The sequence below is a fragment of the Stegostoma tigrinum genome, chromosome 7 (assembly GCF_030684315.1).
Source record: "Stegostoma tigrinum isolate sSteTig4 chromosome 7, sSteTig4.hap1, whole genome shotgun sequence".
Lineage (NCBI taxonomy): Eukaryota > Metazoa > Chordata > Chondrichthyes > Orectolobiformes > Stegostomatidae > Stegostoma > Stegostoma tigrinum.
This window is the reverse complement of record NC_081360.1, coordinates 20,501,087-20,528,746: the sequence shown is the minus strand read 5'-3', so window position 1 is coordinate 20,528,746 and position 27,660 is coordinate 20,501,087. Positions and strand designations below refer to the sequence as shown.

Genomic DNA, 27,660 nt, shown 5'->3' with positions numbered 1-27,660 from the left:
GCCAGACCTTGTCCAAGAAATAATCTAACAATCTCCCATTGATACTTAATGGTATTGCTGTTGCTGAGTTCCCTCACCATCAACATTCTGAAGGTTACCATTAACCAGATACTGAACTGGATCAGCCAAACAATTGCTGCAGCTACAAGAGAAGGTCAGACGCTTGCAATGAGTAACTCACCACCTGATTCCTCGAAGCGTGTATCATCATCTGCAAGGCAAAACTCAGGAGTGTGTGGAATGTTCTCCACTTGCCTGATTGGTGGCACTTCAACAATACTCAAGAAGCTCAATACCACCAAGGACAAAGCAGTCCACTTGATCAACCCACTCCTAAACATTTACTCCCTTTCGCAAGTGGCAGCACACGGTGGCAGCAATGGCTATGATGTATAAGTTGCACTGCAGCAAATCAGAAATGGCTTCTTAACAGCAGATTCTAAACCCACAACCTCTACCACTGAGAAGGTTGCCAGCATGGCTCAACACTGGGGGTGGTTTGGCTCTACACAGTGGGCCAGTTGTGAGTGGGTCATGGCCCGGATTAAGGTTCCACAGCCAGACTATAAGGACCAGCAGGTGGGTTGGGTATATTCTTTGGCAGAATTTCCATTTTTAGTCATCGTTTATACTATAAATTGTAGAATTGAGAACAGCATTTTCTTACCTTAGCTAGAGCCTGGAGAAGTGCATCTCAGGATCCTCAGCCTGGAGATACTGTTGCAACCCACTTCTTTCTTGTCTCACTGGGTATACTGGTCATCAATACTTTGTGGATGCTCTGAGAGGTAGGGGTGGTGATGCTTGCATTAGATAAAGCTGAGAAAGCAGCTAGTCACATACTAACTGTACACTCGACGATGTGAAAATCCCTGTCGTGGTGAGTACGGCAAAATTTGTGCCCAAGACTTCATGTGATCCTGGAATCTGAACAAATACCCAACTCCAGCTCCACTCCCCTGGACTCTATTCAGATTCTTTTACTTGCTTCATGGAATGAGCTAAAGGTGTTTGCATGACAATGTATCAGCCACTTGCGTGATACTTATGTGGACTGTAGATTAGCTAGTACTGATTATTTCCACTATGGCTGGAAGAATATGGAATTATGAAATGGTGTCATTTTGTGAGCTGCTATGTAAGTCGTGATATTAGCTGCGGACTCTAGGTATAGTGCAAAAAATAACTTCTTGCACCGACACACTCTAATAGACATTCATGATCTATTGTTTCAGGACTGCTGTTTGCTGGGGATCAGTTGGTTGAAGTTAATGGAATACCTGTTGCTGGGCTGGAGCCTGAACAGATCATTCAGCTCATGGTAACACTGGAAATGTAACAGCTATTTCTTTCATGGGATCTGTCCCAAGTGACAACCAGCACCTTCAGAGGAGGAGGGGCCTGGTATTATAATGAAAGTCAGCACCTTCAAGAGAGGAGGGGTCCTGTTCCCAGGGAAAGTCAGAATCTTTGGGGATGATGGGGGGAATAACAGAATCCTAGTTTTGTTTTAAGGCCAATGTCCTTAATACCTACAAACTACAGGGAAAGAAGGTTATTTCATAGAATCCCTACAGTGTGGAAACAGGACCTTTGACCCAACAAGTCCACACCGACCCTTGGAGCATCCCGCCCAGACCCATCCCACTATAACCTACCTATAACCTAACATTCCTGAACACTATGGGGTAATTGAGCACGGCCAATCCACCTAACCTGCATACCTTTGGATGGTGGGAGGAAACCGGAGCGCCCGGAATAAGCCCACGCAGACACGGGGAGAATGTGCAAACTCCTGCCCGAGGGTGGAATCGAACCCAGGTCCCTGGCGCTGTGAGGCAGCAGTGCTAACCACCGAGTCACCGTGCCGCACTAATGGAATACCTGTCACTGGGAAGTTATATTTTATATACCTATCGTCAAATAGAATCAACAATGCACAGATTCCAATGCCCAATCTTAATATCTTGAGCAGGTGATCAAAGTTTAGGTACTGTCCTTACTTCTGAGCCAGAAGTCCGGGTTTAAATCCTCAGGACATGATGGCCATGGAAGGTGGGAACATTGAATGGCCAAGCAGTTTGATTGTCAACCTGTGAATCTTTGCAACACACCTCCAGCAGGCAGTAACAGCAGGAGAGTCTCCTGGTCATCTGAAGACATTCAAAAACTGTAGCCTAATGCGAGCCCGTGATATGAGTAGCAAAGCTTTGGATGAATTGGGGCTTACAGAGGGTGAATGTTGAGAAACCAACTGGAGATCATTAGAATATTTGAAGAAGCAACCCCTCCACCTTAAAAAAACTCCACAGGTTTCACAAAAAGCATCCACTTCATTCCGAGTCGCTGCACGAGAGTTAATCAGGGCACCAACTGGGAGAAATCAGGCTCCATTCTTTAAGTATATAGGTATCATTAGGATGCAATCTGTGAATTGAAGACCAACTGGGGAGCGTCAGATAGACCTCACTATGTGGCTTAAGTTGCCTGGAGTCAAACTGAGAGCCATAATGATCTAACTAAGCAGCAATAGTGCATTTGAAGCGGGACAGAAAAAAAAGTTGTATTTATATTGCACCTTTCATATCCACTGGACATTCCTAAACGCTGTGCAGCCAGTGAGGTACCTTCTAAAGCTTGTTCCCAATAGTAAAGTAGGTAACATTGCTGCCAGTTTTTGTGGGCTGCTATGTGAATCATGATATTAGCTGCGGACTCTAGGTATAGTGCAAAAAATAACTTCTTGCACCGACACAAGCTCCCACAAACTGCGATATGACAATGGCCAGGTATCCATATTTTGTGAGGTTGACTGAAGGATGAATACTGTTCAAATACTGTTCAACACATTGGGGATAATGTTTATGTGAAACAATCTTGTATGTACCCACCTGAAAGAGCAGATAGGCGTTTAAAGTTCCATCCCTGACAGTGCAGCACGCCCCCAGTATTGCAGTGGAGTATTGGTCTAGATTCTTGGGCTCAGGTCTCTGGAGAGGGACTCAAACATGACTTTTCTGCCACAGAGGCAAGAATGTTACTGTCCCTTGGCTGACAGGGTCACTCAACCTGTGGACAGGGCGCATGTACAGTCCGACAAAGGTCTCCCAGCTAAAACATTATTGAGGAACTATTTTACTCCTATTAAGTTGTATTTTTTTATGACGTGTTTAATAAAGCTGACAATTAATCCATTGCTTCTTCATACAGGGCAAGTCTGAAGCCAGTGTTGTGTTCAAGCTTATTCCAGTGTCACATCGGCCAAAAAGCTCTTCACAAAACACAGTAAGGCCTGTATCAAAATGATATCCATGTGCCTCTACCCAGGTTTATTTTACCACAACTCTCTGGTATCTCTTTGTCGAGATATTTCTCACTGTCCCTGCATCTTACACTCTCACTGTTCCTCTCCAGCGTCACCTCTCTTCCCCATTATTATTCCCATTCTCACTCCCTCCAGCGCCTTGTCCTGTTATTTCCCAGTAGGATATTGCAGGATATGCTTCAGCAGCAATGTTTTAGATAATCTAGATGCTGGGGAATATATGCTGTGAAGAACTAGTAGTGAGTTTAGCTCAGCCAGGCTGGGAATGTGTGAGTGTGGCCTAATGCAAGCCATGATATGAGTAGCAAAGCTTTGGATGAATTGGGGCGGACGCTGGGAAGTTGTTTCCATTAGGCGGGGAGACCAGGACCCGTGGGCACAGCCTTAGAATTAGAGGGGGTCAATTTAAAACGGAAATGAGGAGACATTTCTTCAGCCAGAGAGTGGTGGGCCTTTGGAATTCATTGCCATGGAGCGCAGTGGAGGCCGGGACGTTAAATGTCATCAAGGCAGAGATTGATGAATTCTTGATCTCACAAGGAATAAAGGGCTACGGGGAGAGTGCAGGGAAGTGGAGTTGAAATGCCCATCAGCCATGATTAAATGGCGGAGTGGACTCAATGGGCCGAATGACCTTACTTTCACGCCTACGTCTTATGGTCTTATGGTTTCGAGCAAATCATAGCTGATCTGGCATCGCCTTGAGTCTACTTTGCTGCCTGTATCCCACAACTGTTCACTCCTTTGTTGGTCAAAAATCTGCTTTACTCTGACCTGAACATGTTCAAAGACTCGGTCTGCACTGGGTTTGGGAGTTCCAAAGACTAATGCCTTCTTGACAGAAGAATTTCCCTCTCATCTCTGCCTTAAATGGGCGCTGTTTTGAAATTATACCCTCCTCATTTTAGATTCCCCCAAAGGGGAGACATCATCTCAGTACCTCCACATGTAAAGTCCCTTCAGAATCTTAAATGTTTCAACCCTCATTCCTCCAAATTTCCTTGAGTAAAGACACAACCTGCTCAACTTTTCCTCATAAGATAACCAAGTGCAAACTGCACTGTCTCTTTCAGGATCTGACTGATCTGTTGTGCATTTTCAGCAACCTGTATTTCTTGATCAGATTTGCCCATTTCTTCCATTTAATTCTTTGTTTGATATATTTTAAACTGTCGATCACACACGATATTGCAGTTTCTCACAATTTCTCCTTCCCTGTAGCTTTATGTGAGATCACTGATAGATTACTGCCCGCAGTATGATCCTGCCATTCCTTGTCCGGAAGCTGGCCTGAGCTTCAGGAGAGGAGATATCCTGCAGATTGTCGACCAGAATGATGCCCTGTGGTGGCAGGCCAAGAATATCACAACATCCTCGAAGTGTGCAGGCCTGATTCCCTCTAATAACCAGTTAAAGAGGTAAGACAACCGACTGGAAGAGTACAACAGCAGTACTAGTGTGAAGGCATAAGTTGTGCAGTTTCAGGGCCAAGTCCTTTTGCTGTGCTACTGCCACATATAAGTGGAGATAGAGAGTGGCACAGTAAGCATTGTCCCAGCCTCTGAGACAGAAACTATAGGTTCAAGTCTCACTCAAGGACTTCACAGAAATCACAGAAGTGTTACAGTGTAGAATGAGACCTTTCATAGAAACATAGAAAGTAGGACTAGGAGTTTGAAGCAGTGTCATGCTAGACTAGAAACATTAACTTTGTTTTTCTCTTCATAGATGATGCTGGAACTGTTGAGTTTCTCCAGTACTCTCAATTTTCTTCCAGATCTACAGCATTTGCAGATTTTGCTTTTATTACATTTATATAGGGCTACTCACATTCTCAAAAATGTCTAAAAGGCCTTGAAATATAATATATTTCTTTGAAGCGTATTTACAATTTATTATCCTACCATTGGAACCACTTAGTGAGATATTTGTATTAGCTGGGTGATAAAGGGCCAGTTAATATATTGGAGATAATGGGAACTGCAGATGCTGGAGAATCCAAGATAACAAAATGTGAGGCTGGATGAACACAGCAGGCCAGGCAGCATCTCAGGAGCACAAAAGCTGATGTTTCGGCTCTGATGAAGGGTCTAGGCCCGAAACGTCAGCTTTTGTGCTCCTGAGATGCTGCTTGGCCTGCTGTGTTCACCCAGCTCCACACTTTGTTATCCCAGTTAATGTATTGTCTGGTCATGCTTCTTGAGAGTGTCCTCTTGATGCTGTGATCACACGCTGCTCTTCATTACATTGGGATTACAATAACTTGAGCATTCACTCAATCAGACAAAAGAGGCATATTTGGTTCATCCTATAAGATTAATATTACAATCTGGGACAGCACATGGTTACATACAGAGTAAAGCTCCTTCTATACTGGCCCATCAAATACTCTCAATGCAAGGTACAGCATGGAAACACATACAGAGTAAAGCACGCTTTATATTGTCCCCTCAACCTCTCACAGAATAGATTCAACACAGGGTTAGATATCATGATAAATCTCCCTCTGCAGGTTCCATCAAACAACCCTGGCAGATACAGTAAAGGTTAGAAAAGGAAAGAAATCATTACAATTCATTCAACCTTTTAAAATGCAGCCCTCCATTACATGAACGCCACATCAATAGCTATCTCTCTGCTATATTAGCCCTCCTGCTGAAGCTCATCCTCTGAAATTTACTTTCCCACTGTTGCATGAACACAGGGATTTGGTGGACTTGTTTTCTGAAAATATTTCAGCTTGCTTACATCGAACAGCTTTTTCATTTTCCAGAACTTCCACTGCCCCTTCCCCGTATATGCTGAAATGCTTCTCATTTACATTTGTTGTGTGTACTTTAATCTCTTTTCTGTACTCCCAGGAAACAGAGGGAGTTCTGGTGGTCTCACTCCTTCCCATTGCACATTTGCAACAAATCAACACTCCGTGAGTAATACCAGTGTGGATTATTTCAGTCAGTGTGGGGTTGTTTCAGTCAATGTGGGGTTATTACAATGGGTTTGGAGTTGTTTCAGTCAATGTGAGGTTGTTTCAGACAATTGTGGACAAGGTCAGAAATCAGATCACACCAGGTTATTGTCTAACAGGTTTATTTGAAATCACAAGCTTTCGAAGCATTGCCCCTTCATCAGGTGAAGTGGGAGAGTAGCATTTAGGCACAGAATATATAGGCAGACAGATCAATGGGTGAAGAGATCAAAAGATCAGACAAATAGTGTGAATGGAGTTCCAACAGGCTGAATAACAGGTTTGTACGGGTGATCAAGAGTGTCAGATGGTGTGAGTAAAGTGTCAACAGCTGAATAAAAAAATGAAAGGATGACCTATAATAAGGCAGTGCTGGAGACAAACTGAATGACTGGAATAACATAATATAAGAGTATAAGAGTCGCATGCTGAGGGTCTAACCAAAGTAAAAAATAATCCAAAACTGTACAAACAAACTAAGATAGAGAGACCATAACAATTTACCAAGGTGATGGTGTCAAAACAGGATAGTAAGGAAGATTTTACAGATATAGAACAGTATGGTGGGGTCACATGTAGTGCAGCATGAAATCAAGATCACAGTTGAGGCCGTCTTCATTCTTATGGAACTTGGCCATCAGTTTCTGCTCGGCGACTCAGCGGTTTACTGTACCTTGAGGCCGTCTAAGAGGATGCTTCCCCAAAGATCAGAGGCTGAATGACCTTAACCACTAAAATGTTCCCCAACTGGGAGGGAACATTCCTGTCTGGCGATTACTACACGGTGTGCATTCATCCATTGTCATAGTACCTGCATGGTCACGCCTTGGGGCATCCTTGCCTGCAGTGTATGAAATAGACCACATTGGCCAAGTCATACGAGTATCTGCTGTGTACCACCTTAGTGTTAATTTTTTGAAATTATCCCTCTGCCTCATTTAATTGGTTATACATCATCTATTCGCTTATTATTCAGTTGATGACACTTTACCCGCATCTGACACCCTTGATCACCTGTAAAGACCTATTATTCAGCCTGTTGTCACACCACTCACACCACTTGTATGACCTTTTGATCTCTCTGCCCATTGATGTCTCCAGCTATAAATTCTGTGCATGTGCGCTTCTTTCTCACTTCACCTCATGAAGGGGCGACACTTAGAAAGCTTGTGTTTTCAAATAAACCTGTTGGGCTATAACCTGGTGTCATCTGACTTCTGACCTTGGCCGAAACCAGCACTTCTGTCATCTGTCGTAGTGGGAATGTTTCAGTTGATGAGGTGCTGTTCCAGTCGGAGTGCGATTGGAACAGTTAGTGAAGAATTGCTTCGGTCAGAGTGAATTGCAACTGTCAGTGTGGGGTTGTTTCAGTTAGCACAGTTTGTAACAGTGTTTATGGGATTGAAATAGTCACTATGGTGTTCAAACAGTCAGTGTGGAGTTCTTTTCATCAGTGTAAGATTGTTGCAGTCAGTGAGAGGATTTTAGAGTCAGTCTGGAAATGTTAGCATCAGTGTTAGGACATTACAAACAGTTTGTGAGTGTTATGGTTAGTGTAGGGATCCTAAGTCAATATGGGAATTTTATGTCATGATGACGAATTTGAATGCAGAATACAGGGTAAATGGCAGGATTGTTGGCAGTGTGGAGGAACAGAGGGAACTTGGAGTCCAAGTCCCTAGATCCCTCAAAGTTGCCACGCAAGTTGACAGGGTTGTAAAGAAGGCATTTGGTGTGTTGGCTTTCATTGACGGGGATTTGAATTTAAGGGCTGTGAAGTTGTGAGGTAGCTCTATAAAAACCTAGTTAGACCACACATGGAATATTGTGTTCAGTTCTGGTTGCCTCATTTATAGAAAGGATGTGGAAGCTTTAGAGAGGGTGCAGAGGAGATTTACCAGGATGCTGCCTGGGCTGGAGAACAGGTCTTATGAGGAAAGGTTGAGGGAGCTAGGGTTTTTTTCATTGTAGCAAAGAAGGATGAGAGTTGACTTGATAGAGGTGTACAAAATGATGAGAGACATAGATAGAGTAGATAGCAGAGGCTTCTTCCCAGGGCGGAAGTGACTATTATGAGGGGACATAATTTTAAGGTGATTGGAGGAAGGTATAGGGGAGATGTCAGAGGTAGGTTCTTTACACAGAGAGTGGTGGGTGCATGGAATGCGCTGCCAGCAGTGGTAGTGGGTCAGATACATTATACACATTTAAGCGACTCTTGGATAGGCACATGGATGGTAGTATAATGTAGGGTATGCAGGGTAGTTTGATGTTAGTAGGATAATAGGTCGGCACAACATCATGGGCTGAAGGGCTTGTTCTGTGCTGTGCTGTTCTATGTTCTATGTTCATAACGGTATAATTATCTCAACAAGGGTTTAACTATCAGTACCATGCACGTGGGAATGTTACAGCTCTGATCTGTTCTCTGGGCACTGGTTTCTTGGCTGCACATTCCAATTGTACCTGCTCTGACATTTTGTTCCCTGTTATATTCTGACTTTCCTGATTTTAGACAATTTGATCCCTCCATAGAGCTCACAAGAATCAAACTTTTCCTTTAAGTGCTTTAAGTCTTTAAGGAGAAATGGGTCTCATCGAGAGTGTTGCCATTTCCTATAAAGATGCTTAGGACAGAGACGACTCTGTGCCTTGTATCTCTGACTATCTGTAAGATCTTGCGCACTGAATGTGATCTGTTTAACTTTCTGCTGCTGTGGGATTGACACAGTGAGCCCTGTGGAAGAAGGTGAGTATGTTCAATCATATACTGAACTGCTACCTGCTCATTACATTTCCTGACCTGAAGCTCACACCCTCACCTATGGTTCATTTGTGTGGTTTACAGAAGAGGACATGACAATTGCTGAGAAGTTTGTTGAAACAGGTAATAAAATTGTCATTCAATGAGTTGAAGGATATTAGAGAAGATGGTGGGGTTGAGGAACATGGGGAGAGTGTGGGGTATTTTTCTCTTTGTTCTTTCTGTACAGCATGTGAGCATCACTGGCATGGCCAGCATTTGTTGTCCTTGCTAGGCCATTGCAGAAGATAGTTAAGAGTCAACCACATTGCTGTGGAGCTGGAGTCACAGATAAGAGTCTGCAGGTTCTCCTCCCTAAAGTGCACACGCGATTCTGTTCAATTTTTGCAAAAGTTAATTAAGTTTCATAGTCACCATCAGCAAGACTAACCTTATATGAAAAATATATTTACTGAATTTATATCCCAACAGCTGATGTGATGGAATTTGAACCCATGACCCCAGAGCTGTCTCCTGGGTTTCCAAATTACTGGTTCAGTAACATTACCACTGTTGTTATTGGCCTTTCTCCCATTGGAAGACGTGCTTTTCTAACCACCCTATCTGTGCCCATCATAATGTTATGTGCATCTATCAGGTCCCCTCTCAACCTTCCTGTTTCAGGTAAAACAAACCCATTCTATCCAGTCTTTTCTCAAACCTCCAGCCCAGGCAGCATCCTGGTAAAACTCCTCTGCACCACCCCTAGTGCAATCACATCCTTCCTATATTGTGGTGACTGGTACTGCTTGCAGATCTTCAGTTGTGGTCTAAGCAGAATTTTATACAGTTCCAACATAACCTCTTTGCTTTTGTGCTCTATGCCTTGCCTAATAAAGGCAAGTATCCCATATGGCTTCTTGACTACCTTATATACCTGTCCTGCTAACTTCAAAGATCTGTGATGTGCACACCCAGGTCCCTCTAATCTTTAGAACCTTCCAGGATCCTGCCATTCACTGTGTAATTCCTCGCCTTGTTAGACCTTCCCAAATGCATCACTTGACATTTTCCTCGTTTGAATTCCATTTGCCGCTGTTCTGCCCAGCTGACCAGTCCATTGATATCCTTCTGCTGCTTATGACTATTCTTCACTATTTACTGCTCGACCAATTTTTGTGTCTTCTGTGAACATCTTGATCATATCCCCTACATTTTAGTCCAAATCAGTAATGTATAAACAGCAAGGGCCGCAGCACTGAGCCTTGTGAAACCCCCAGGAAACAAGCTTCCAGTCACAGAAACATCCCTCTGCCATCACTGTCTGTTTCCTGACTTTCAGCCAATTTTGGGTCCAATGTGTCAATTTGCCTTGGATCCCATGGGCTTTCTCGACCGGTCTGCCATGAGGGACCTTATTAAAAGCCTTACTAAAATCCATGTACACTACAAAGTATCCACAAAGGGAAAGGGGCCGGACCCTGAAGGGATGGGGTTGGTGTCAGTTTGTGAATCAATTATTGAATGATTAACAGTTAAGAGTTACCAGCCAATAATGGGAAGGTGTGATTTGCATGGTTTTTTAAAAAAGGATGATTTTGCGTGTTGTGTTACTTAGAGATGACTGACCTATAGAGGCATAAATTTCCAAGTTTCTAAGGTTAGTCTTCTTGCTAAGATCATCTAGTTGGAACATCATCCTTAATATCTGCATTTCCATATGTTGTGCTGAGGTTTTCTTTTCTATCTCCACAGATGAAGAAACCTTTGAATCAGGTAATTGAGCCTTGTCTGTTTAATCTACAGTGCTAGCAATGGTTCCAAAATAAACTGCAAACAGCCCAAATGACCAATATTCCCCATTGTGGTGCATATTTAGGGTAGAAGGTTGGGACCAGGAATCAGGCTTCCCTCTTTTCTCCCCACTCCATCCTTTAACTTCTCTTCATGGTCCTCCTGGGTTACTGATCCAGATCAGGAGATCATTGACAAAAATCTTGGAAAACATGAGATCTCCTTCATGTGTGTTATGCGTTCAAGGCTCAAACAGTAAGCAATGGTACAGTTCTACAATTGAGGTCAAAACATTAACTGTTTTTGAGAAGGATGGGAGGAGGTGTGGGTGGAATGTAAATGCCAACATAGACCACCTAGACTGAATGGCCTGTCTCTGCTGTACATCCTATATCATGGCTATGCTGCCATTTCCAATCTGTACAGCAGCTCTCCTATAGTGAATAGCTGCTGTAATGGCTTACGAGTCCCTATCAGTTTGAATCAGACCTCCTAATGCACCAAGGAAAACTGGCAGTGCATTAGGAGGAGTACCTGGAATGATTGTCAATCCACTCAAGTGGAAAAACTTCAAATTAGAGCCTGCAACCTCAAGAAGCTTTTCAAAAAGTGATTTACACAAGAATTAAACCTCCCTCTGCATGGCAGCCTGCAGGATTGTCAGGGAATGGAAGAGGGAGGGTGTAAAGTAGAGATGGGAAAGAGGAGAGTGACAGCATTTGTGTCATATTACCTCCTGCCCTGTCTAAATATTTGCAGGCCACACTGATTGTATCTTGAGGGAGAGTCTTTTTTGTGCGTGAGAAGGTGTAAAAGTGGAACCAGTGAAACAAAAATGTTTGTTTACTGCACGTAAACCTGCAACCAACAGTATCCAGACTGCTCTGGGGATGGCTATAGAAGACTATGATGGACTTGTAATACAATGTAAAACATGCATTATAGATCAGTCCTTCATTGTTGGAATGGCCTGATTGATATCTCCATTGACATTTCTTTTCCTCCTTAAGTGTTTTTAAATGATTCAGCTTATGATCACGACAGTGAAATCGTGACAGTGGAAAGCTTGCATATGGTCTTTCCATGATTAAATGCTTGAACATTAAATTCCCCATATAGGTATTTCTATAACAAGATTCCGTCGTGAATGTTGATTTAACAAGTGCAACAGAAATGAATTATGTGCAAACAGGAAGATATCTAGCTTATTTTTGTGATTACCAAACTAAATTGGAGGCTTTTTCACATGTTGCCTGCTATCAATAAACATGTTACTAATATTATGGGGCCACTGTTAATGCTGAAGACTAATTTTAGTCACAATTTGCTGTTGGCTGAGCCACTAAAAGCTCAGCACTAATTTTAGTTGCAAATTGCTGTTGGTTGGCGACAAGGTAACAGAAGAAATATCTGTACTTAATGTATTCTTTTTCCAAATTCTTTCCTCTTGTTTGCTTTCTGAAGAGGAACTGAGAGAAGGTAAATCTGCAAAGCTGTATTACCTGATTCCTGAGCCAATGTTAGAATTACAGTCACTGTTGGCCCACACTCACCAAAATTTGCTACATTCCCATAGGGCTGCTCTCACTTTAGAGAGACTCAGCAGATGGTCAATTTAAGCTGAGGGTCACCACACCTCAAGTGAGGGGTGAGGTTGAAAAGTTGGGGCTTTCATTGGTAACCTCAGCTGGTACAGGAATTGAACCCATACTGTTGTCATAACTCTACATTGCAAACTAGCCATTCAGCCACTTGAGCAACCTGATCCCCACACCCACTGCTACCAGGCCCAGCTCAAGTGCAGTGCTAGCAATGGACCAACTGAGAAAGCTAAACTTCTTTGCTATGTGAGGCCAAGCTGTTGTCTGAAGCTTATACACAAGATGTCAATGAGGTATGAGGGGGGAGTAATTCATCATAGCCCAGGCCAAACATTCAGGAGCAGTGATCATTCCCAGTGCTCAGTGAGTGTTAACAGAAAGATGTGAATTAATTTCCAGAACGGTACTTAAATTTATGATCTTCTGAACCAGACGAAGCAATGTTTGTCTGTCCATTAAACCAAGCTTTGTTTGGGAATAGGCCAGGGTTTTGCTGACCATCATCTCCCACAGTCTCTGAAAACAACAAAACTTTGTATTAACATTGCATTTTTGCAAAGTAAACCATCTTGAGAACTTTTAACAGTTGCATTATCAAAAGAAATTTGATACCTAGGCACTTAAAGAAATGATCAAGCAGAAAACCAAAAGATTTGTCACAGAGAATGGGTCTTAAGAAACATTGTTAAACAGGAAAGTGAGATAGAAAAATGGAAGTTTGGAAGGGGACTTTCAGAGTTCAGAGCTTTAACAGCTGAAGGTAAACCTGCCAATGATAGAACGATTAAAACTGGGGACATGCAAGAAACCAGAATAAGAGAAGCTTAGATACCTAGGAGGATTGGGTTGGAGGAGGGGCTGGAGAGGCTTAGAGAGGAGAAAGGTTTTGGGAGGATTTGAAATCAAAGAAGAGAATTTTAAGATTGAGTTGTTGCTGAACAAGGATCCAACGTATGTCAGTGATCTAAATTGATTGGAGAATGGGGCTTGGTGTGAATTAGGATACAGACAGCAGTGGTTTAGGTCAGTTTAAGTTGATAGACAGTGGAAGCAAGGTAGCCAGCCAGGTAAATATTGAAATAGTCAAAAAGGAACAAAGACAAAGCAAACTCACGAGAATTAGTCTCAGTTCTGCTTGAATGTTTCGCCTGTGCTCACTGGCCAATCTGGTACCTGGTTCAGTCATGTGGCTAACACCGATTGGGGTCCACTATTGTGAGACCAAAACAGCAGATGCTCTCGGAAGGGTGAATAGGGATATTGGGGGGAGGGGGGGAAAGGATGGAAATTGGCGTAGTTTTGGGGAACTGGCTACAAATAATTTTTTTTGAGGAATGAATCAGTATTCAGTTGGGATTATCTCACCCAAAAACTTACAGCCCCAGTTACTCTTGATAATGCTGGTGCTGGCTGAGTTACCAAGATCTAACTGCCATAATTTAGGCTCTAGTGTGTGTAATTTGAGATCTAATGTGTGTGAATTAAGAGGTGATTTAACATCTGCCCTGTTCTGTGCTCTCTTTCCTGGTGATATCACCCTGGTGTACAGAAGATGCTGAATTCAATGGATATAACCAAGGATTGTACATTGGTGGGTCATAGCTCATTCACTCCCCTCTGCGGCTGCTTTATGTTTGTTTTCCATCCTGTCGCCTGTCCCTCAGATCTGTCTTTCTGCTGCATTCCTTGGCAGATGGATTCGAAATTCGCCCTGACTGCTGGCACCAAAACCTACCTGCTCAGCTTCAGCAACCAAACGGTGCCAGGGAAATGTGGGAAGATTGCCTGATTCCTAAAAGATTTGTCAGGGAAAGATGGAAGATTCCACACCACACCCCCATTACACCAATAGTATCATGAAAAGAGGGCATTTAGCCCATCCAATGCACTAGTCAGTGAAAGAGGATCACTCTTTATCTCTTCCCAAATCCCCACCTCTCAGAATCACAGAATTGTTATGGTACAGATGGAGGCCATTCAGCCTGTCATGTATGTACCAGCTCTCTGATCATTTTGATTCATTGCTCATCTCCTGCCTTTTTCTCATAACACTAGACATTGTTTCTATTTACGTAATCTTCTTATTCCCTCTTGAATATCTCAATTGAACCTGCCTCCATCATGCTTGCAGATAGTGCATTCCAGACTCGAACAATTTGCTGTGCAAAAAGGATTTCTCTCGCCTCACATTTGGTTCTTTTGCAAAACATTTGAAATCTGTGCTCTGCTTTTACAAGATGGAACAATTTCTCCATGCCTGCTTTGCCTAGATCCATTGTGATTTTGATCTGACAAACTGTTTGGGGGAAATGAAGCAGCAGTTGTCACTTCTTTGCCAGAATGGGTGGAGGGGGAAAGGCAGTGGAGAAATATATGTTTGGAGCTCACCCATGACCTGCAATTATCGTTAAGGACAAACAGAATGAACTTGGATTACTTTGGTGTCTCTTTGCATAACTTTCAGTTTGACTCATCCCTGCCCGTTAATATTGTTGTCCCTCTCTTACAGCGGGATTCAGGAGGAGCATGCGACTATGCCGCAGGAAATCGAAGAGCAACCAGTTGCTGACCTCTGCTCGCTGTCCAAGCAGTTGTTATACCAGCACAGTGTCACCGTATGAGGAGGTGATGAAATACCAGCGCAGCCCCAATGACAGACACAGGTTGATTGTCCTTGTGGGTGAGTAACCAATCATCTAGTTTAGAAGCAGATTAAGCCATCTCAGATTGAGGGTTCATAACCTCATGTGGTCTGAAGGTTAGCTACTTCCTCTCTGAAACCAGGTGACACCCTGACATTGCATACACCATGTGAAGGGTGCAGTTCCACAGCATGGCAGTAGGGGCAGACTCCTGTCCCACAATTACAGAGTTGAGGGAAAAAGCCTGGACGCAGTGTGTAGACTGGACAAAAGCACAGGGTCAGACAGGATTCAGGCAGCAGAGATTTAGCTGAGCTGAAATCCACATAAAACGGAGACCAGGAAAGCTGCAGGAGGGTAGCAATAGTCAAATCTGGAGATGACAAAGAAATGGATGAGGGCTTCAGTAGTAAAGGAGCTGAGGCAGGGCTGGAGGTGGGCAATGTTACAGTGAGGTCAGTGGTAACTCTATTGGAGGGGATATGTGGTCACAGGCTCGGCTCTAAATTGACTATGATGTTGAGGTAGTGAACAGTCTGAAGCAATAGCCAGGGTGCACTTCCTGAAGCAGAGGTGGGGTCCGATGACAATTTTTTTTTGCTTCCTAATGTTTAAGTGAGGGAAATTTTGAATCAATCAACAATGGAGGGGCAGTGAGGCGCTGGAGAAAATTTGGTGGAGCGATGCTGCTGTTAATGTGTAATGTGAAACCTTACTCCAATGCAAGAATTGCTGTTATTACAACTGAGTAGGAGAGTTGAAACAAGTTAGGGCAGTCCCACTGAGCAGGGCAGAGGAGATGGTTTCTTTTCAGTGTTTTGGTGACTTCCCCATGATGGCGAGTGGGAATTTGAATGTTCTATGGGTGGGCAATGTCCTGTGATAATTAGGCACATCAATGTCAGAGAGTAATTTGGTTTCCTTGTTTTCCGGACACATAGGTCCCTCAGGAGTGGGGGTAAATGAACTGAGAAGAAGGTTGATTGAGTCAGATCCACACCTCTTCCAAAGTCCAGTACCACGTAAGTCAAGTTATCTGTGTAGCATCACCCACAGAGGCAGAAAATTTGCACACCACTAGCTAATTGGCAGCAAATCATGAGATCCTTTAATGGGAGAGACAGACTTCACCATCTGTTCTGTTATGCAGGCTCATAAGACTCTATTTTCAGGAATATAGACACGGGGGTGGAATTCATTTGGGCGACCTAGATTCTGCTGGGTGAGATGGATCAGGAGTGACTGGCCCACTGTGAACACAAGGTGCCTGGCCAATAGGACAAAAGGCACCCAGTTCCCCTCCTGTTAGATAACAGGAGCAAGCTGCTCTTGCCTCTCCGAAAATGATGCCTCTGATTCCTGGGCCAATCCCTTTACCCCAGTTTCAATCTCTTGGCTATGCACTTCCATGACTCATTCATCCAATAATATTGGGGTGTGTGTGATCTCCACTGGACTGATTTTAGCCCTCTCACAAGTTGCTGCCCCTGTATTTAATGTGTCAACACATGCTTCTCAAACTGTACCATCAGCTCCACCCTCTCCAATGTATAGCCCTGAGCTTTTTTAAAAAAATTTTTCATACAGTGTAGTCATTGCTGGGTAGGCCATCATTGATTGCCTTTCCCTAACTGCCCTTCAAAAGATAGGGGGCCATATTCTTGAATTGCTGCAGTCCTTGGGTGCAGTATCCCCACAGTGCTGTTAGGAAGGTCGTTCCAGGATTTCAATCCATCAATACTGAAGGAATGGCGATATAGTTTCAAGTCAGGAGGGTGCGTGACTTGGAGGGGAACTTGTAGATGGTCCCACATATCCGCTGCCCTTGTGCTACGTGGCAGAGGTCACATAATTGAAGACAGGAGTTAAAGTAGAGGGGAAGAAGCCTGTAACTTTCCAAATGGCTTCTGGTAAAAATGTTTTGAGCTACCTGCTTGGAAAGACACCTGGCTTCAACATGGTAGCTTTAAACAGTACAGGATCTGATGGCCTATGATCCCCAATCACGACTTGCTTAATCCCAAGAGGTGCATTTACGATACTTTCTGTTCAATCTGTTCAGACGTGTTATGACACACCTCCGCAGCCAGGCCTCCTGGCTGAGAGGTAGAGACACCACACCTCTGCCACAAGAGCCTCTAAGAGGCGCATTTAAAGCTAAATGTCTCTGAACTACCTGCTCTACAGTCTTAATAGGTTTCTCGCTTTTTGCATGTGGATTAGCTAATTTGATCTCTTCCTGCTAGTCATTTAATGAAGCCATCAGGATTCCTAGTCTCGTGACTAATTCCCATGATTCTATATACATTCCTACATAACTTCTGCCTCTGATCCTGGCCTGTTGATTGTTCCAAATTTTGACTACTGTCCTATTGAGGGACCAATAGGTCAGCCAGCTCTGTAAATTGCTGAGATATTCTTAAGGTCATGGATGATCATTTACATTCAATTTATTTCCGTACCATCTCCTTGATTCTCTTAGTTCCCAAAAGCTGAAAAAGTTTTGGAATATATTCAACAACTGAGCATCTACAGGATTGAGGGTAGAGAATTCTAAAGACTTTGGATCTTCTTCTGGATGAAGCAATGTCTTTTCATCTCAGTCCTAAATGGCCAACCTCAGACAATGATCCCTAGCTCATTGACACTCCAGCCAGAGAGAAATAGTCTCTCAGCATCAATGCTCTAAGACCATCTCAAAATTTGATATTTGTCATTGAGAGCACTTTTCATTCTTCCAAACTCCACTGAATATTAGCCCATTTTGCTCAATATCTCCTCAAAGGACACTCCTCTCACACCAGGAATTAATCGAGCCAATTATTTTCAATGGCAACTATATCTTGATTTAGGTAAGGAGAACAAAATGGTCCACAGTACTCCAGGTTCAGATGAAGAATGAATTTGAGTGGAAGCTGGATGATGTGAGTCTAGGCCCTTCGGGTAGTTTGTGTATTTACCAATCCACGTTCAATATGTACAACTTCAACCCTGCTCTGGGTCAGCCTGGTTGTCCAACATCTTGTCCTTGCAGATACCACTCGGCCACCACTCAGCTACGAGGAAGATGGGCGAGAGTATTACTTTGTTTCCAAGGAAACATTTGAAGCCATGGCCTTGAGTCACAGGTGAGGACACACTGGGGTGAGATCAAAAATGGTGAATGTTTGTTGGGAACTATGATGGCTGAAACAACAGTCCTGTTGGGTAACAGGTACTGGAATGATATGAAATTCATTGCAATGACACTGCTATTGGAAACTCTTTCTCAGCTATCCATTGCAAGTGGAACAACATTGTCTTAGGGATGTGTTCTCATGCAGTCTAATGGTCACAGAACATCAGTGGCAATGGGAGTATCAGCTCATCCACCTGTCTGGAAGTTGACATGAATAATAGAGCAGCAGAAACTGTATCTATACACGAGTTTGGGAGTAGGGAGGAAGGAGATGAAGTGTGTGCAGTGATCATGCTTGGGTCATGTTGATAGGGGTGGAAGTGAAATGGTTTGACTCATCTTCAGAAGGATGACTTCAAAGTACACTCCCCACCACTTCCAGCAGCCTCAGAGTATAAAGGGAGATGCAGCACAGTGAGGCAACTACTACAAAGGTTCCAGCTGTTGTGGGCAATATTGTGTAGGGATGTATATATTCCAGTAGCTCATGGGTCTGAACAGTAGTCAGCCTAAGACCAAATAATTCTGTAGCTTTGCCACACGGTGAGAATCATGACAAATCGAATGGATTGAATGTTTTTCACCCTAGTGTTTAAATGAGGTTTCTGAGGAAATTGCAAATGCTTTGGTCATAATCTCTAAGCTTCCCTTGATGCAGGAATGATCTCTTTTCTATTCTAAAATTATAAAGGTAACTCGTTATTTAAGAAATACCAGGAAGCAAAGACAGGAAATTACAGACCTTTCAGCCTAACATCTGTTGCGGGAAACTTGTTTGAATCTATAATTAATGACACAGTGACTGAGAACTTAGAGAGAACTTTGCATTTATTACAGAGAGTCAACATGGATTTGTAAAAGGGCTGGTCATTTCAACAAATCTGATTGAATAACAGTTTCATACATCAAAGACAAATTATTAACTTGGTTACATGAATCGTTAGATAGTAGGACAGAAAGAGATGCAATGGATATGCATTAAATTAAATGTAACTGGAAGTGCTCCAAGAGGGCTTATTTTGGGGTCTTAACTATTCACTGCATCCATAAGTGATTTAAATAATATATATCCAGTATGTATATCCTTTATATCTAAGTTAATTGATAATACGAAGGTTAGTAGCATATTAAGCAATGTAGAAAGGGGCATAAATCATAAATAAACAGATTAAATTAATATACAGAAATGTGGCAGATCGAATTTGATGCAAGTGTATGTGAAGTCACCCCACGTGGATCAAAAAAATAGGATATTTTTTAAATGGTAAAAAGCTTGTAAATGTGCAAGTTCAAGAAAATATTAAGTACTCAGGTTATTAAATGTAGTGATTAAATACAAAAGGAACTCAAAAAGGTTTATGAAAATTTAGCCTATTTACCTAAAAACATAGAAAGTAGGAGCAGGAATAGGCCATTCAGCTCTTTGAGCCTGCCCCATCATTCAATATGATCAAATCTAATAATTCAACTCAATATCCTGTTCTCACTTTTGATCCCATTAGCCCTAATAACTATACCTGTTTCCTTCTTGAAAACATTGTGATTCGGCTTTAACTACTTTCTGTGGCAGAGAATTCCACAGCCTCTCTGGGTGAAGAAATTTCTCCTCATCTCAGTCCTAAATGGCCTATCCTGTATCATAACTTGTGCCTCCGTGTTTCCAGACTCCTTAATCATTGGGAACATTCCTGCCTTGTCCTATTAGAATTTTATAGGTTTCTATGTGGTCCCCTTCATTCTTCTAAATGCCAATGAACATAGTCTAGCCGATCCAGTCTCTCTTCGTATCTCAGTCCTGCCATCCCAGGAATCAGTCTAATAAACTTCTGTTGCATGGCCTCTGTAGCCAGAACATCTTCCCTCAGATGAGGAGCCCAAAACTATGTACAATATTCCAGATGTGGTCTCACCAAGGCCCTGTACAGTCACAGCATGATATCCCTGCTCCTGTACTCAAATTGTCCCATTGTGAAGGCCAACATATCACTTGCCTTCTTCCCCATCTGTTGCACCCGCATGTTTATTTTCAACAATTGATGTACAGTGATCATGGCACCTGTCCCTTTCCCAATCTATCATATGATAATCTGCCTTCCTGTTTTTGGAACCAAATTGGATAACCTCACACTGATCCACATTATACTTAATCTGTCACACTTTGCCCACTCACTCAACTTGTCCACATTATACTGAAGCATCTCTGTTTTCTCCTCACAGTTCACCCTTACACCCAGTTTTATAGCTAGGAGTCTTGAATATAAAGAGGAGGAAATTTAGCTGCAGCTGCACAAAACCCCGATTTGTTCACGTCTGGAAAACTGCCAACAGTTCTTGGGATCACAACTTGGAAAGGATGTATTATCTGTAAAAGAACAGCAGCGCAGATTCACCCGAATATTATCAAGGCTCCAAGGATTAGCTAATGATGAGCTAGGCTTTTATTCCCTCAGTTGACTGAGGCTTTTAGAATTTTGAAAGGAATCCATTGGATCGACAAGGAGAGACAATTTCTCCTGGCAATAAAGTCTGGGACAAAGGAACATAACTTTAAAATCAGGAGTAAAGTCATGAAACATGCAGTGGTAGAAATGTGGAATACAGTCCCTATGAAGCAGTTACGTACTAACTCAACTATCAATTTAAAATCTAAGATCAATCGATTTTTGCTAGCCAAAGGTATTTAGCAATTATTGAACCAACATAGACAAATGGAGCTAGGACAATATTAAATGCCAGAAGGGTTGGAAGGAACAGGGACAGGCCAATTTCCTAATTTAGGAGTCCATAGAGTTAATATACCAGAGTTTCATGCTTCTGTGGGAGAGTTAATATTTTAGTAGTCTGAGTTTCAACAGGAGACTTGATGTATCAGTGGGGCGAGTTTTGATGTGAGTTAATACAGTTTAGTGCTGGGATTCATGTGGACATTTAGGGTAATAAAGAGTGAAGACAGGAGTTAGTTCAAGAAACTGTGCACCCGAGATTTTATGAAAGAGAACAGTCTCCGATCACAGATATAATGGGAACTGCAGATGCTGGAGAATCCAAGATAACAAAGTGTGAAGCTGGATGAACACAGCAGGCCAAGCAGCATCTCAGGAGCACAAAAACTGACGTTTCGGCCCTAGAGCCTTCATCAGAGAGTCTCTGATCACATCCTGACATTGATTGTGAAATATGAATGAAAGTTGAAACTAATATCAATCTGTTTGTGAAGGGTCTTCTTCTCACTTCAGGTTCCTGGAGTATGGAGAGTACAAAGGCCATCTATATGGCACAAGCAGGGAGGCTGTGCGCTTGATTCTCGACTTGGGGTTAATTTGTGTCATTGACCTGGAACCACAAGTAAGTGTTCATGTAAAAATCGAAGGGTAAAGAACAGCTAGGCTGTTCTGCAATGATCATCTTGATCAATCACCCTTTAATTACAAGGGGGTGGCTTTATTTTCCATCTCTGGTTCTTACTTCAACCTACCACCTTACCCTTGAGTTGGTGCCTACATTAAAAAGCTTACCATCATATAATATTTTATTGTGTTTACAGCACCAAAACAAGTCATTTGGCCCAACTTTATTCTCCACATGGACCTCCTCCCATTCCTCATTATCTAACTCCATCAACCTCACTCAGAGTTGTAATGATCTGGGAACCCCCTGAAAAGGTAATAGGAGCTGATTATAAGAATCATTTTGAAAGGCAGTTGAACAAATACTTGAGGATAACAAACTTCCAAAGATATGGACAAAAGGTGGGGTTGTGACTGGATAAAAGATAGGGGTGTGAGACTAAACACAATTAGTTTTTCAAAGAGTCATCATAAGCAAAATGGGCCAAATGACCCACTTCCACACAATAGGGTTTTTGTCTCAATGAAGATACTGTTTTATGCCTTTCTCTCTCACCTGCTTATCTACATTAAATGAATCTGTGCTACTTGCGTCATTTATTCCCTCTGGTGGCAAATTCTACATTTACTCTCCTGACTTCCTATTAGATTTATTGGTGACTGTCTTACATTTATGATCCCGAATGGTGGTCACAGATTCATATAATTATTATAGCGTGGAAGGAGGCCATTCAACCCACTGTGCTTTCACTGGTTCTATTATCTAGGGACAATTTCCTGCCTTTTCCCCATCTCTCTGCACTTCGTTACTTTCCAAAACAAAAAAATCCAATGCCCTCTTGAAGGCCTCAACTGAACCTGCCTCCACCACATTTGCGTTCAGTGCATTCTATTGCCTAGCAAGTTACTTTGTGAAAATGTTTTTTCTCACATTACCCTTCCTTGGAAGTCTGTCTTGGAAGGGGTAGCCTCTTTTCTGCAGCAACTGTATCTATTCCTTTCAGAAACGTATAGGCCTCTATCCCATTAGTTCAAACTTTCCCCATGGTTATAAGTTCACAGTGCTGATATCATTTCAGTAAGTCTTTTTAGTACCTTCTTTTATAACATGGACACCAAAAATACGAACATTGCTCAAAGTTTACAATTTTATCTGTTTTTCAATGTTATCCCAGTGCTTGAATGAATGCCAGTGCTTTGTTTATTTATTTTTTATTGACTCCATTAACCTGCTTTGCAACTTTTAATGATCTGCTCCCATTTTCCAAAGAGTATATGTCTTCCCTGTGCTTCCTATCAAAATGTACCATCACTTTTCTCCGCTATAATCGCAACTACACTTCCAGTGTACTTTGTTGGTTGTATAGCTGCCTGAACCATCCTTGTGCTGTGAAATGTGTCACAGAAATGCAAGTATTTTGATTCTTCAATTTTGAACAGATTCACCAATAATGTGCTCATTCTTCGCTTTTATCCATGTCTCCATGCATCTGCAGTTCCCATTATCTCTATTATATTGCAGTACTTCTTTTTTGTTACTACCTTTTTGTTAATAATTGTTTGGTGTTGATCACAATTGTGCTTCTCATTCCTGAGTCCAAACTGTTTTATGTGCATGGTAAACAACAGCTGTCCCAGCTCTGATCTTGTGGTAAAGCCCTCTCATCCTAACCTTGATCTGTGTTTTCCATTTTTTGCAGTCAACTTGCTATCCATAATACAAATTATCTCCTGACAGCATATGTGAGCACTTTCTGACATCCCCCTTCAAACTTCTCACTTGTCACACTCCTAACTTTCCTGGCAGTGTATCACTGAAATACTCTTCTCCTTTTCTCACTTAGTCAGCTCCTCATCCACTGTGAGGTCAAGCTCCACTCAAAATCCCTCCACTTTGCCCTTGCATTTTCTCCCGGATCCTGTCCTCACTCAATCTCTGCTTGTCTGAATCTGCTTTGCTCAGGAAAAAACCTACTTCCTCTGATTCAACTTGTTTCTGTCTGCCCATCCCACCTATCACAAGTCCATTGTTATCACTGTCCTGCTCAACAATTCCATCATGTCCACTCCTAATCCCCTCAAAGTTGCTCCACATCCACTCTTCCCTTGTACAATTTCCATTCTTATGCTTCTAAATCTGAGAATCAATATGTAGATCAGACAATCAATGAACTGCACCATCTGGAAATCAGCAACAAAAACAGTTCTGAAGAAGTGTCACTGGATCTGAAACATGAACTCTGCTTTCTCTCCATAGATGCTGCCAGTCCTGCTCAGTTTTTCCAGCAATTTTTGTTTTTCTTGCATTCGAATGAACTGGTGGTTCAGTGCAAAAACTGCTGGGTGCTTTATGCTATTAAGTATCTCAGTCTCCACTTCCTCCTGTGACTACAAGATTGGTATGGTGGATGAGGACAATCCCCAAGCTCCTTTCCTCAGCAGCAAAGTGCTTCTCCTAGTTCTCTATTCTTTGTTTCCTTCTCAGACTTGCTTCTAATCTCAAATATGGGATGCTGATGGATTACTTAAATCAATAAAATTGGGATCATTTGTACAGATGCCTCACCCACCTAATTTTCCCTTACCATCCTACAAATCTGGCTTCACTCATACCATTCTACAATTGAGGTGACTTAGAAACCAATCGGCAACCTTTCTCTGAGGTGCAAATTGTTGTGACTGTTTGAAATTTGGCATTCTTGGATTTGCCTGATGAGAACAAAATAAAAATCTTTTTCAACAAGATTCAATGGATTTTCTAGACACACTCCATGGTCATCTTGGATGTGCCTATACCATCTCATCCCTTTGTTCCTCCCAAAGCTTTTGCCAACTTGCATGCTGTCTACTGATGACAACATCTTGCATCAATATCTTTGACCACTTATACAGTGTTTCATAAAAGGTCGTCTTTAACTTAGACACTGGCAGCACTAAAGAGATCCTATCTGGCTCCCATTAAAATCTCTACATCCTTGTACCAGCCTTCACCCCTTGCACTCTCTCCAAAGCCTACACATCTTTCGTTAAGCATGGTGTCCAAAAGCAGATATAATACTCCATCTGAGGCTGAACTTAGTTCAAATAAACTCCTTCTCTTGTACTCCATGCCCCAATTAATAAACCCTCAGATTTTGAGGGTACCACATGAATTATCAGCCACTGTGTGTCCGGCAACCTTCTGCCATTCCTTCCTCTATTGTTATAGGTTTGCAAGCTTATTTCCCATGAGAGCTGGTTCAATTTCCTTTCGAAATCACTGATCCACCCCTTATTCCTTCTCATAGCTTTGTGTTCCAAAATATCTTCATTTTTTTGATTTGATTTGCATCCTCATGACTCCATTACAATTGCTCAGCCTTCGTCAGTCTTGAACCCACGTTCTTCCTAAATTACTCCACCTCACCATGTTTCTTACCTCTTCCTAAAGCCTCTGAGATACCTTGCTCAATTGCTAGGCCTCCAGTAATTTTCCCTGTCTCTTCCACCACTGTGTTTTTGGTGTCAGCTCTTCAAACTGCTGTGAAACATGGATTACTACGTTAAAGCTGTTGGAAAAATGCAAGCAGTGTTGTTGAAAAGAAAGCGGGTTACAGAGAATGGACCATTCAAGATGCATCTCTCAAGTTAAGATCACTGAAAGGGCAAATAAAATGTCAGGATGTGAGAAGATTTTCTTTCTGTCGCAAATTCTCAAATTGGAATGCAGCACCAGCAAAGGTGGAAGCAGATTCAATCATTACTTTCAAAATGGAAGTGGATAAATAGTGAAAAAGACAAAAAAAAATGCAGGGCTGTAGGAAAACAGCAGGAGGTTTGGAAACTATTGGATGATCCTTTCAAAGAGTCACAACAGACACATAGCTAGATGGCCTACTTCAGTGCTTTATGATTCTATATACAGCTGAATAAGTGCGACATAATTTATGAGGTGATGGTGGGCTTTACAATGTAAAGACTTAACATGAATTTCTATGTAAAATACATGTGAGTGGGATGGTGGTCTAGGCGAGTTGGTGTGTAGTTTGCCAATACTAGATAAGATTCCTGCTAAATTCAAAACTGTGTTGACAAGTGCTTTGACTTTCTACTTTACAGAGAATTCCAGAGGCACGAACAAAGGAATTAAAACCCTTCATTATATTCATCAAACCTCCAAGTGTCAGGCGCCTGCAACAAACACGAGCAAAAAGCCGTATCATCACCGAGTATTATGTAAACAGATCTTTCAAGGTGGGTTTGCATTTCAATAACCTTTTTGTTGCCATTGACACTTAGCCATTAGGGGAAGATTTTGACACTGATGTTCCAATACTAGAAGGTATTTCCGGACATCTCACTGTAGTCACTGGTACATCGAATAAGGTCATCATTCTGACACCTGAGGCTGACCAATTCCAAATTTAGTCTGGCTGGATGTGACCAGGAAACAGAAACTAGAAATATTAATCAGCACCTGCCAGTACATTCAGCAGGATCTGCGGGATATCCATTCTTTCAGGTTCCCCGCATGGAAACCAAAACCATCATTCAACATTGCCTTCCTATGAATATCAGTGCCACTATCTTCCCATTCATGTTAATCACTTGCTCCTTTATCACATTCTCTCTCTCTCTCTCACTATCTCTCTGTGTTTGTATCTCTTTAATTCCATCACTCCTCTTATCTCTATTGCTCCCTGTATATCTGTCTCTCTCTCTCTCTAACACTGTCACGCCCTGTATCACTCCCCTACTCCTGTATCATAGCATGGCCTCTCTCCATATATAAAATATATATTTTGCTTTCACAGGAAGAAGATTTACAAGAGATGGAGGATGTATCTGAGAAGATGCTAGACTATTTTGGACATCTGTTTGATTGTGTGATTGTGAATGATGAGCTCCCAGACACCCACATGCAGCTACTTTGTGCTGTAAAGCGAGCTCAGTCTGAACCATACTGGGTGCCAGCAGCTTGGCTCAATTCAGGCACGAGTGCTTAATTCCTTCTCCATTGGTGTTAGCTGTGGGCAAGTTTGTGAAAAATAGATGGTAACTGCCATATGGATATTTGATAGGACAGTATAGCGGAAGGTTTAACTTGTAACCAACCGTGTGCTATGTCTGCCTGGGCATAAAATTGAAAGTTTTGTGTGGTGAGAGCCTTTCTATCGGTCAGTAAAATAATACAGATCAAAAGTAAGCCTCAAAATTTAAATGCAGTATCCTGTTACACAGGGAGCAATATATCATAATGCAAATTATCTGGTGAGTGCTAGATACTGTATAAATGTTGTATGATAAATAATAAAATCATGTTGGTCATCTGCTTCACCTGTGATGAGCTGTGGTTCTATGATTATTATTTTTCCATTTTTTCCGCTTCCTATAACCTCCCTCATTTTAATGTTAATGCTTTTCTCACAACTTGTGGGACAGAGCAGTTTGCTTCCTCAGTACTCCAAACTCAACATCCAATCTCCTCAGTCACAAATTCAGTGTGAATCCAATCTACAGGACACACTACAGCAATTTGAAAAGATCTCTTCAACTCCCTTGAGACCTCCATCACTGAAATGCTTGGTATATTGACTTATTCCAATATCATTGAGGACACCATCACCTTCAAATCACACCAACCCCAACTTGGAAGTAAATCAGTGATCATTCACACTGCTACGTCCTGAAATTCCTTGCACTACTCCATCATCAGGGCACTATCATCTTAAACAGAAGGTTCATTACCTACTCCTGGGGCAAACCAAGGATGGGTAGCAAATGTGCCCATGCTAATAGCATCCACATCCCAAAAAAGAGAAATGAATACTGCATTGCCGTAATAGTAAATAAGTACAACCCATTCCCAGCACCGAGGAGTGTCTTTTTCATATTTATGTCAGTGGTAAATTACACAGTGCTGCACATCATTGTCACTCCCCTGACTGATACATAATACAGAGTGTTCGGTCATTCTCAGATGACATTATGTTTCGCTGTGCTAGACACAGCCACAAAAGCAATTGGAAATAGGTGTATGGTCTGTTCTTTCATCCTGTAGTTATCAAATAGCACTGTGCAGT

At 42.1% G+C, this 27,660-nt stretch overlaps 1 protein-coding gene across 6 annotated transcripts in view; it reads left to right on the top strand.

Moving 5' to 3' along the window:
* mpp4b (MAGUK p55 scaffold protein 4b) overlaps positions 1-26,896 on the top strand; it is a 43,954-nt gene extending 17,058 nt beyond the window's left edge. For 4 of the 6 annotated variants that reach the window (XM_059647097.1, XM_059647095.1, XM_059647092.1 and 1 more), the window contains 14 exons: positions 1,236-1,321; positions 3,211-3,285; positions 4,547-4,743; positions 6,187-6,251; positions 9,025-9,042; positions 9,142-9,180; positions 10,792-10,812; positions 12,295-12,309; positions 14,941-15,111; positions 16,015-16,095; positions 18,108-18,201; positions 21,488-21,596; positions 25,697-25,831; positions 26,392-26,896. In XM_059647097.1, the coding sequence (XP_059503080.1) occupies positions 1,236-1,321; positions 3,211-3,285; positions 4,547-4,743; positions 6,187-6,251; positions 9,025-9,042; positions 9,142-9,180; positions 10,792-10,812; positions 12,295-12,309; positions 14,941-15,111; positions 16,015-16,095; positions 18,108-18,201; positions 21,488-21,596; positions 25,697-25,831; positions 26,392-26,583 (1,298 nt within the window). In that variant the 3' untranslated portion in view covers positions 26,584-26,896. Of the gene's footprint in view, positions 1-1,235; positions 1,322-3,210; positions 3,286-4,546; positions 4,744-6,186; positions 6,252-9,024; positions 9,043-9,141; positions 9,181-10,791; positions 10,813-12,294; positions 12,310-13,980; positions 14,023-14,940; positions 15,112-16,014; positions 16,096-18,107; positions 18,202-21,487; positions 21,597-25,696; positions 25,832-26,391 lie in introns of all 6 variants that reach the window. The other 2 variants (XM_048534032.2, XM_059647093.1) reach the window with 2 other exon arrangements.
* Positions 26,897-27,660: the final 764 nt, after the last annotated feature.